Here is a 12,710-nt window from a genome sequence, read left to right as displayed (position 1 = left end):
TTATAACAGTGAGCGATTATGTGTGAGAATACGCGTAAATTAAAATCATTATGGTTTTTGCTCGTTACAGCAGTGATCTCTATTTCCGTGCTCGTTATAACCAAGTTCGACTGTATATTTAAATTTCACAAATCACTAGAGGAAAATAATTACAGCAATTTCATCAATCAGAGGATCTACAATTTTTATGAGATAACCTAACTTGATGCTGATTTATGCCTCTGAACGGCTTCTAATTTTTGTTCAGTGCAATAATAATGATGTGCTGTTTCCTGTTGTCATTTGTGTAACTAATGATTTTTTTTTTTTTTTTTTAAATTGATGCTCTGGTTCTCACTAGCTCAGGCATGCTGAGAAACCTGAGAGTCCTTAGCTAAGAGGGCAGGCTTTTTCTGCTTACAATTAACTGCAAAAAGAAAGCCACGAGATTATCACCATACTGATCCACATATCTGGAACAGATGATACTGAACGGGTTGCTGATAAGCTGAATAAATATTTTACATCCACAGTTGAGGGTACCAATGGTCTAGCCAATAGCAATTGGGAGTTTAATGCTATGATGAATGAGAAAGGACTAAAATTAAGTTACAATTAAGCCTAAGAAGCATTAAGGGGTTATGCCTCAGGCTGCAAGAGAATTAGACTATGTACAAGTTAGTGCAAATTCATCATATCAGTACACAGATAAACTCTGAATTAGCAAATTTATGCAAAGGCAGCATCATTTAAGTTATATCTCATATTGCAAATACCTTCACGAGTTGCCACGATATTGCAGTATTTAGAATAAGTAATGCTTCACCAAAGGAGAACTGTTGTTACTTATTCTCAGCAGATACCACACTTAATTGACGGCAGTTTCAGGGCAATTGGCCCTTATCTGGTGGGTGGGTACCCCAGTGATTTAATGATGGCAAAACAGTTATGAAGTATAACTGCACAATATGAGAGATGCCCGTGGTGTATAAGCTGCATTAAGGCTTATGTCTAAGACTGCAAGAGAATTAGACTACACATAAAAGTTAGTGCAAATGCATCATATTAGTACACAGCTAAACTCTGAATTAGCAAATTGTTGCATCGTTTAAGTTATATCTCATATTGTGAATACCTTCACGAGTTGCCATGATAATGCATTACTCCGAATAAGTAACGCTTCACCAAAGGAGGACTGTTGTTACTTATTCTCATCATCTATACTTAACTGTTTTGCCATCATTACATCACTAGGGTACCTACCCACCCACTGAAAAAGGACCAAATAGCCCTGAAACGGTGCAGTCTGGGTGGCGGTGGTAGTATCTGCTGAGAATATGTAACAAGTCTTCTCCTTTGGTGAAGCGCTACTTATTCGAAGTAGTGCAATATCATGGCAACTTGCTGTGAAGGTATTCACAATATGATATAACCTAAACGATGCCATCTTTGCAAAAATTTGCTAATTCAGAGTTTAACTGTGTACTGATATGATGTATTTGCACTAACTTGTATGTAGTCTAATTCTCTTGCAGCCTGAGGCGTAAGCCCTTAATGCATCTTAGTCTTAATTCATCTTATAGAATGTAAATATCATCTTATAGAATGTAAGCATTCTTCGATTCCATGTACCCATACATCAGAGGCGTGGAAACGTCTCTCCTATTCAAAAAAGTGGCTCAAAGGGTGAATTGAGTAACTACAGACGTGTCAGTTTGACTTCTGTACTGGGAAAATCATCTGGATGGATATGGAATTACAAGGGAATCACAGCATGGTTCTGTTAAGTGCAGTTAGTGTCTAATTAATATAATTAGCTACTGAGGTTGTCTACTGACATAATTTACTTAGATTTCAGTAAAGCTTTTGATATGGTCCCACATGAATTATTCTTGTATAAATGGGAGCAATGTTGCACAGGGCAAACTATTACTATGGATAAAGGGATGGTTTACGTTATAGAAGACAGAGGGCAGTTATAAATGCCCACTGCTCTTCCTGGACTAATGAGTGGGATCAAACAAGGTTTAGTTTTTGGCCTCTTACTGTTTCTAATATTCATTAATTGTATTGACGTATTCAAGTTCAATGTCTAAGTTCGCTGATGATACAAAGATGGATATGGTAGTTGATAATAGTAATAGGGTTTGGAACTTCAACAAGACCTAGAAGATAAATTATTTTGATGGACATATAATGGCAAATAAGCAGTATAATACTGGAAAATGCAGTCTTGCATGTTTTGTTGGCAGTAAACTCAAAGTAATGTAATAAACCCCAGGGGCTCACATTTGGTGAGTATGGACTTGGCACGCCTAGGGTCCTGAGCTGGATATCATCATTCTTCTCTTTCTTGGTGATTCCCTTCTACTCTCTCTTGGAGTAATTCAGAATTTTTTTTTTTTTTTTTTGGTTAGTGCAGCATAAGCTGCAGGCTTCCTTGCACCATGCAGCTAATAATAAATAAATAATAATATATGGGAATGTTGCCAGTAGAGATAAAGTGGTGAGGGCCAAATTTAAATAATGGATAAAGGCTCAGAGACTCCATTTCAGGAAAGATGTGGATCTGCTGGAATAAACTGCCTAAGTGCTCTTGTAGAGGATGGAAGTTTACCAAAATTTAAGGAAGGATGGTGACATTTAAGTTACACTGGTTTTCAAAGTATGTTATATTCAAAAATAATATCCACTGTTACTCATCATAGTTTTGGTGCAAATAGCTATGTAGTTTTATATAACGTTTATGTACATCAATACAGGTCCTCATACATTATACAGTGTTTCACTTAAAAGGCAAAGGGGTTTGGTTTTGCTTTGCTTATTTTTAGGTTATTTATTTTTATTTTTTTCATATTCAGAGTGAAATATTCAAATTTATAGTTAAAATTTGACTAAGTATTACTGTTCAGACTTCAATTTCTAAATTTAAATTTTGTCTAATCAACTGTTATTTCCTCACTGAGAAAGTTGTTTCTCATCCTTGGTTTAGTCTAAAAACATTATGAGCATACTTCCAAAATGATCAATAAAACTGACTTTATTTGAAGAACAGATAAAACAGACACAAAGGATGTATGTAATGTTTGCTTGTCAGTGCATGTGTTTAGCTGCAAATAGTTAGCTGTACATGGGCAGTTTGTCTGGTGTCCCCTTATGCTACAAACTGCTATTATTATTTTTTCTTGAAATAAAATCACCTCATGTTTATTTCAGACATACACTGGTGTTGCCTTTACACTAAATCGAGGATGTGGAAGAAATATAGCAAAAAAAAAAAAAAGTCCAAATGACAAATAGCCTAAATAAAAAAAAAAAAAAAGGTGAAATAGGCCTTGGTGCCTTTTAATTGAAACCCTGTATATGTTAATATATATTATTATACAGTTTTGTGCTGCTATTTACTGTCACTTCTTTAAAAATTCAATGGCATCAGGAATGTATATAAATCATCCTGACATACTTTTCTGTATGTTTGGCAGTTATGTTCCAAAGAAACAAAGACAAAAAAAATTAGACTTTGCAAGAAAAATGTAATTATACTTATGATGGGATGAAACCTGGAGACCAAGAGGAGTCATGGGCTTCTCACAAATTCAAGCAGAAGAAAAGCATTAATTCATCATATATAATGATTGAATAATCATGTATAATTTGGTGAGAAGTTTGGGAATGCTGAAAGACTCCTATTCAGAACCTCTAACTCTTTTCACATTGAAAAGAGGCCAATATTCTGGGATTGAGACCCCATAACCAGATATTGATTTTTTTGCAGAAACAGTAGATTTATTCCTAGTTTTTTTTCAGGAAGGCATACTAAGATACTGCAGTAACGCTACAGAGCTAATATGTAGTTTAGATATTACATTTCAGCAAATGTGAATGGAAGTTGTTTATAACAACTTTCAATCACTCTGTTGTGAAGTACAGTAAAACCCCCGCTATTTGCGGGGGTTACATTCCTGAGAAATGCTGCGAATACTGAGTTATGGCTCCCATAGTAATAAAGGGGTTCCGTTCCAAAGTATGAAATGTAAAAGAAAAACTAGTCTAAAACTTTGTCTATGTATGTATTATATGTACCTTCATAATATGACTATGTACATAGTGAAATGCAGGCATATGGCATTGAAATGAAAATAAGAAACAATTTAATATTAAATGTGATATTTATTAGAAATTTCAAATAAATCTTTCAAACCAGCACCTTTGCTAGCTAAAAAACTTATCCCACCAGTGCTATCACCAGTTTCCCTAAAGTGTTGATAAAGGAGTTTTGCCTTTTCACGAATGATGAGTGAACTTAACGGAATTTTATTTTGAGTTTGGTCTTCTATCCACAGATTTAAAGCTTTTTCCATTTTTTCTATTTTAACATCACAAGTTACAGAGCAAATTTTTGAAGCAATTAGCGCATTTTCACGAACACTATGGCGGATTTTTCCTTCCAATTTTTTGATTGACCGTACCGTTGACTCATTGATTTTATAATGTTCTGCCACTGAGGAGACACTTTCACCATTAGAAACTTTGTCTAATAACTCAATTTTATTCGCTAATGTCATCACCTTCTTTGATCTTTTCAGATTTCCCTTGTTATTCGTAGCCATATTTTTGTACGGGTTAGAAAGAACTTGTCCACAATAAAGTCACTTTCTTCCGTTAACACACTTGAAAAAGTCTGTTTTACACTGCAAACGGTAGATTTATCACTTTTGTAAGCATATCAATTTATAAATTGATAAATTTATTCAATTTATAAGCATATAAATTAAAAGCAAACAACGAAACCTTCCATGACAAGCGCATAACACATACTGAACAAGGATTAGCGAGAAACATCCAGGCTTGTGATTTTGTCACCCCTCTCCCCCCACCTACTGAGCACTGCTTTAACCGGGAAAGATAATTTTAGCCACGCCCATGTTTTTTTTTATGGTGGAAAATGTTCACGGCGCTTTAAAATTCGCATTTTTTTAGGCTTCATTTTATATTAAATCAGCCGACTGCGAATACAGATACCACGAATAGCGGGGGTTTATTGTATATTATTTACGAACAGAAATACATTGTTAAAATATGAATCTTTCAGAACAAACCTGAAAGGTGTTCGCTTTCACAACAGTAATTAATATACTTCAGTTCATATGTACTCATGAGCCAAAACATTGACATCCTTGTCTCTAAGATTGGATACATCCCACAGCCTAGGAGTGAAGTTACCAATTTGTGCTGGATAAATAGTGAAAAAAGAGTTGCTGGGTCTGAGGGATCAAGGCTACAGCTCCATCATGCCGATGGACAGGTTTGCACTCGAAAAATTTAAGAATATTTCATCCAACCAAACTGCATGGTTGGATGAAAACAGTCTGGTGGCTGTGTATTATGGTTTTGGGGATGTTTTCATGAACATCACTGGGTCCCTTCATCCCCAGTGAACACACAGTTACTGCCAGATTCTACTTTGCCATTGTTCTGGACCAAGTATCAAGATAGTACTGGACTTTTTCAACAAGACAATGCCTCATAAGGCCTGCATTGTGCTGGAATGGTTCAAGGATCATTCCCAGCAGTCTGTGTGCTTCCCTAGCTGTTAAATTCCCCAGACATTAATCCCCTCAAATAATTGCGGGATGCAGCATTTGACAAGTCCATGCCAGTGGCTCACTCTGGGATGTCCTTCTGTCCTGCTAGTCCAGGATACCTGAGGACACCCTCAGCAGCACTGCAGAATCTATACCATGCCAGACGCAAGTGATTATCATGTCTAAAACACTGAAGCATAACGTGGGTTATGCTTCAGTGCCCCATAAGCTCTTTTTCACTCTAAAAGCACTCTGTTCACTCAGAGGTTGGCAAGTTAAAACTGTTCTGTCCAAACCTTTTATTTGGACAGAACACTTTTAACTTACCCCCCCCCCCCCCAAGTTTATTATAAATTTAAAAAATCACCACTGAATAGCATTAAAAATGACCCTGCACATCTATTTAAAGATTACCATTTTAAGCGAGTTGCTGTGAGATCAGCAGTCATATTGAATGCTGCTAAGTTTAATTATGAAAGAAAGCAAAAGAGTGATGATTTAAAGGATGTTCAAAAACAGTCTTTTTTAACAAGCTGTAGTTGGAAATTGTGAAATTCCACATTGCAAAATATCGCAACCTTGTCAGGAAAGTAGCAAATAGAGATGTAAATTACAAACTTCTGTTTAAAACAAAATTAAGAATATAAGTTAATTTTTAATTAAGATTAAAGTTAAGAATGCTTATGAAACTGGACTATACTGTTACACAAATACAAGTCTGACCTTCTTATTAGTTGTAAGTTAAATATATTTCACTGTTAAAATATGCTGAATTATAATGATACTAGCATTTGAATATTCCATTAAATTATGATATTAAATAAATCATTATAAATATAGAAATTGTGTAATTATTATATAATGTCATTAATAATTCTTTACTTAAATTCAGCCCATAAGTGATTTTTAGATGGCTTATGATATGCAAAAGCTCCACACTCTTGCAAAACAAGTCTGAGCCTTTTTTCAATTGATGTTTCAGGCCTCTCATCTAGCTACCTGTGAATACAACCATGATTTACAACACTGTATATAGGAAAATCCATTTCAATTCACACAGCCTTTCTTTGGGGAAGCAATACTTTTATTTGTAAATGAAAAATTATCCCCCCCTTCCCCCCAGTGTTACTTAAGATTAACATCAAACTCTGACACTGATTTGTCTTTATGAGTAAATCCGGATGATTTATTATTTTATTATAATTTTTTTAAAGATGATCTAAAATAAAAAAGGTTGTAGATGCCTACAAATATTTGTGTTGTGTAGGATAAGAAGTGAGTTAAACTTATTGATATCAGAGTTATAATGAAGTTTTATAGATTGTAATTGAACTATGAATGGATTCTGGCCAAAGGAATTTGAAGAAGTGGTCAAATTACATGTGATAATTCAAAACAACAGTACTCTATATATATGGAAATACTGGAAAACCAAATATCTTTGAGTTCTATGGTTCATCAGTAACAACATAACCCAGGAGTGCAAGAGCACGCATGTTTCAGTTGGCCATGGTTGAAATCCATGTAATTTCTAAATTATAGATGCCTACAATACTCAAGTGTTGTGTAGGATAATAAACAGGTGAAACATATTGATATTAGGATTATAATAAATATTTTATAGATTGTAATTGAACTATGAATGGATTTTGGCCAATAGTTATATGTTTAGAGTAATTTGATGCAAGATGTCAAATTACATGTGAAAATTCAAAGCAACAGTACTCTATGTATAGGAATACTGGAAAACCAAATAACTTAGAGCTCTATGGTTTATCAGCATAGCATAGCCAAATGGTTAGTCCAGGAGTGCAATAGCATCATGTTTCAGTTGCACATGGTTCAAATCAATGTAATTACTAAATTGTCAAATTAATTAGTTGCAAACTCTTCTGACTTGGGTGGTCAATGCTGTAGTATAAATGGAACATTTTTAATGCCCAATGTTTTGTTTTATATCCTGGCATGACCATTAGGTCATGCCAGGATATAAAACAAAACATTCATAATATAAAACAAAGAACTCTTTGCCTACATGTTTTGATTTATGTAATAACACTGACGAGGAGCCATAGAACTTTGAAATTCTTGGCATTTAACTTTTTAATCATTAAATTTCCAAATTTAATATGGTGCAAAGCAGAAGGGTAAGCGAGAAAAGAATTGTATGGGGGGGGGTCCTAGATATGCATTGTGGTTATGTTCGTAAACTTATAACAAAACAACATATATCAGACATTGATTTCCCACTGAACTAATGTATTATGTGGGAGATACATTCCAGACCAAATAAAAAATTTGAATTTATATGGAAGTGTATAGGCATATGAATAGGAAATACAGTAAGCGCCGGTTATAGCAATCACTGGTTATTAGAATCAGCTGCATAATAGAATCAAATTTCAAAGAACCGATTCAAATCAATAAAATGCACTACGCCTTCACTGTTTATTAGAATCACATTATCGGTTAAAATAATCAATTTTGAATGCTTCTGTAATATTTTTCTAAAGCACATTTCTGGAGGCCACAACCATAAAACAATAAATACAATTTGCAGTTTCCGGTTTACTGGGATATTCTGTTAGTGCAATAAATTGGTAGTAAACTCGATCTTATTGCATTTGCAAAAATACGAATAGCTGGAAGTCTGTGTTATCATGGTGAAATGTGTTTCCCCCTTCACTGAAACTTCTCTCCATTTCTACATCTAAACTTTGGCTCACTTGCGTGTGTCATGTTAGTACCAATTTGTGTGTGCTGTATGCTTTGTTATTGATTGAAGCTCATCTTTTTTACTGTGTTTTAAATTTTACCACAACAAAAAAAAAAAAAAAAAAAATGTCAGTGAATGGAAAATTAAATTTGAGTGTAAAAGATAAATTACGAATTATAGAAACGTACAATAAATTAAACTTAGACAATACGTCTCAAAGGGAAGCGACAATAAAATTAGGAGTGGCTCAGTCATCTTTATCAAAATTGTTAAAATCACATCACAAATTAAACACTAATTTGATTAGTGAAACCAGAAAAGGGAAGCTTGAAGGGAAATGCCAAACAGTAGATGATGCTCTGTTCATTTGGTTCAAACAGGCCAGCTCATTTAATGCACCAATCAATCATAGCATTCTTCTTCTAATGATTTTGCTGAAAACTACTTGAAGAGTTTAAGGCAATGGACGGATGGCTGACCAGATGGAAGGAGAGGCATGATAGTGTTTAGAAAAATCTTCACGGAGAAAAACAGGAGAAACAGAGAATTCCGATAGTTCTGCAGCTGACACCTGGTTGAAAACCACTTAGTAAACTGTGTTAATCACTTATAATCCTGAAGACATTTTTAATACAGATGAAACAGGGCTGTATTACAGTTACCCCAGACCATTGCATGATTTTTAAAAATTCCTCTGCACCTGCAGGAAAGATCAAGGACAGGATTACAGTTCTTTTAACATGCGACATGACAGGAACAATCACGATGAAGCTTTTAGTTATAGGCAAGAGTAAATTGCCTAGATGTTTTAAAGGAGTAAAACAGTTGCCTGTTGAATATGCCAATAATACCAATGCTTAAATGACAACTTCTTTATTTGAAGATTATCTTCGTAAATGGGATTTGAAATTGGATAAGAAAAACAAAAAATTGGTTTTGGACAACTGCCCAGCTCATTCAAAGTTGACTTTCAAAAACATTGAATCGATTTTTCTACTTTCAAATACCACACCACTGATTCAACCTCTCGACCAAGGAATAAAAAAAATTTTAAGACCTTTTATAGATCGGATATGAGGCAAAAAATCATCCAGTCTACAGATGAAGGTTTGGGAACATCATCCGATATCGCAAAGCAGATAACTGTTCTAGATGCACTTCATATGATAATGAGTGACTGGAATGAAGTTAATGAAACCTGCATTACCAACTGTTTCAAAATATGTGGATTAATTATTCATGATGGTTAACTAAGTCACATCTGGTGAGTATGGGCTTGGCACACCCAGGGTCCTGAGCTGGATATCATCATTCTTCTCTTTCTTGGTGATGCCTTCTCTCTCTCTCTCTCACACACACACACACACACACACGGGGGGGGGGGGGGGGTAACTCTTAACTCGGGAATTTTTTTTTTTTTTTTTGACTGGTGCAGCATAAGCCTCAGGCTTCCTTGTACCATATGGCTAATATTAATAATAATAACTATACTGATCACATTGAAAAGACTGAAGACATGGGTGAACAGGAGTTTAATGATTGGGTGGACATTGATGGTGATATACAAGTTATTACAGCTTTAACAGATGAAGAAATTGCCCAGTCTGTTACTGATAATTTTGTCGAGGAGGAGGAAAATGAAGATGAACCTGAACAAATTCCAGTTACAAAACAGCAAACTCGTGAAGCTACACCCATCCTGAGGAGAGTGTTGGAAGAAATTGGTGCAAGTGATCGTGAATATAGACTGTTATACAATCTTGAAAAATCTATAAATAGACATTGTAGTGATAATTTAAAGCAATCTAAAATAAGTGACTAATTTAAATTATAATCATATTACGGAGTGTTATGTGTAATTAATATGAATATTAATTAAGCTATGTACGTAAGTATAAATTTATTTCGCTAACTTGCGGATAATATTCTTCCGATTTTCGCATATCATTTAATTGGTAATGAACTTTTGGTAATAAAGTGTAAATTTTTGCTTTATATCTTTATTTTTAAAGCCTGTGGATAATATTCGTTGATTTTCACTTATTAGAATCAAAATTCAATTTGCAAACGTGATCACTATAACTGGCACTTATTGTACTTATTTTATTATACACTAAACTGTAATACAGTATAATTTATTGTAATTGCTAAATAATAATTAGAAAATACACTATGAAATTATTAATAAAACAATTTTTTTTTACTATTCTTCCTATTACAATTGCTCCTCCTCAGCACGTGAAGTCGCTGCAACTGTAGCTGAAGTTCCTGCTGCTTCTGTGACTATCTTTGAGTTTGAGGTTCTCTGACATTTTTCTTGACGGAGTCTAATTTCATCTGCTTGCCACCATGAATCTTTGCATCATAAATCTCATGATAGAACGATAAACTATCATTTATGAGTCGTGTTACCTTAGCAGAACGATCAGGCAGGTGATCACAACTCTGCAGAATGCATGTTAATTCATCAGATAGGTTAAAAACGTGCCTAAGAGTCATTGTTGTTAAGCTGTTTTCTTCTGTTGGGCCTATGTTTTCATCTTCCATGGCCTCTTCATCAAATTCCTGCCTATTCAGTTCAGCCAATTCTTCATTAGTTAAGGGCTGTGAGTGACTCCAGCAGCTCTTTAACATCCTCCTCCTTGACATTATCAAAAACTTACCTTGCCAAAGACACCAGCTCCCCATGAACTTCTTCAAAAGTTTTAAAACCAGTAAAGTCATGCACAGCTTCAGGATAAATGTTCTTCCAAACACCTAACTGTCACTTCATTCCATGCCTCACCAATAATGGACACTGCATCCCTGATGTTAAAGCTGTTCCAAAACTCCTGAACAGTTGGTTTGCCTTCACCATCAGTCTCATGGATTAGCTTTCTAAATGTTCTTAAATTTTAAGCTTTAAAATTTGCTTGACAACTTGGTCCATAGCCTGAATGAGAGAAGTAGTTTGTGGTGGCAGAAACACAACTTTGACGTTTGGACACAAAGCTTCAAAGTTGATGTCATGGGCTGGCACATTATCCAACAACAGAAGAATCTTAAACAACAAATTTTTGTGTTGGCAATAAAGTTTTAGTCCAAGAACAAGACTTTCTACAAACCGGTCACAGAAGATTTGCTTTGTAATCCAAGCCTTTCGCTGGGATTTCCAGGTCTCAGGGAGGCGAGATTTCACATAATTTGTCATGGCCCTACGATTTTCACTGTGATACATGAGTAGTGGCTTAAGCTTCTTTCCTCCATTTGCATTCCCCCCAAGCAAAAGTGTTAAGTGGTCTTTGGAGGCCTTAAACCCTGGAGCATCACTTTTTTCATGGATTGAAATGTATGTTTTAGATGGCATTCTCTTCCAGTAGAAGCCAGTTTCATCCGCATTAAAAACTTGTCTAGAGTCGTAACCTTCTTCCTCTACAACCCTAGACAAAGTCTGTGCAAATGCAGATGCCCCTTCAGTGCCTGCACTTGCTGCCTCACATTTTTAAATCCATACTGGGATTGAAACCTATGAAACCAGCCATGATTTGCACTAAAAGTTTCACTTTCACTCACTTTTAACAAAATCATAAAGGCTGAGGCCGTCTCCTGGAGTAAGAGCAAAAGTTACTGGAATATTTTGCTTGTGCAAATGTTCAAGCCGTGTTGAAAGTGACTTCTCCATTTTGTACATAATGCTACTCCTCTGCCGGGTAATTTTAATTGTAGAATGTTGGGTTACATTCTGTGCTTTGCTCATTATCTCCCATGCATTTTTGATAATTGTATGCACTGTTGTTGGCAGTAAGTCAAGACACTGAGCAATATCAACAGCTCTTTCACCACTTCTACTTTGCTTAATCACCTTCATTTTAACATCTAAAGTCACATTATGTTGCTTTTTCACTGCACTAGGCAATTTTCTTGAAAATTTTCCACTCATGATGAATGGTTAGTGAAATATTTTTGATATATATATATATTCACAGTGCCTCTTCACTCACGAAAACATAGAACTGGACATTGTAGGTACACAAGCGGTGGCATGTGATGTCACAGACCTACTGGGCATTGTTCTAGAATTTGCTATTTATTTTTTTACATTTTCATTTCATTATATATTCTCTAAAACTTTGATTTATAGTACTGTATAGTATACAGTAATGGCTATACAGATTTGTAAAATTTATTTGTTGTATTAAATATTTAATACATACTTATTTACTGTACTTATGTTTTGATACATACTGTACATATTTTAAAATTTTATATACAGTATGTAATCATGAATTTAAATACAGAAGGAGAAAGAGAAGATTAGAGGGTAATATTCATGTACGTTCCTATTCAAATGATATAAGTGTGAATATATACGATTTATATTGAGGACCCTCAGTATATGTATTTATTTCAAACCAGTGATCTACATGTGACTTATCGTAAAAGCACATTTT

General features: G+C 34.8%; 1 protein-coding gene across 1 annotated transcript; it reads right to left on the bottom strand.

Annotated features, from left to right (window-relative positions):
• Positions 1-11,824: 11,824 nt before the first annotated feature.
• LOC150076855 (putative CENPB DNA-binding domain-containing protein 1) lies at positions 11,825-12,199 on the bottom strand. The gene has a single exon (XM_090385701.1). It carries the CDS (start codon positions 12,197-12,199, stop codon positions 11,825-11,827), a length of 375 nt encoding a protein of 124 aa, XP_090241827.1.
• Between the last annotated feature and the right edge of the window lie 511 nt (positions 12,200-12,710).

This window comes from Mastigoproctus giganteus, chromosome 12 (assembly GCF_048544385.1).
Source record: "Mastigoproctus giganteus isolate SK-2022 chromosome 12, ASM4854438v1, whole genome shotgun sequence".
In the NCBI taxonomy this organism is placed as follows: Eukaryota; Metazoa; Arthropoda; class Arachnida; order Uropygi; family Thelyphonidae; genus Mastigoproctus; species Mastigoproctus giganteus.
This window is presented reverse-complemented; position numbering and strand designations above follow the sequence as displayed.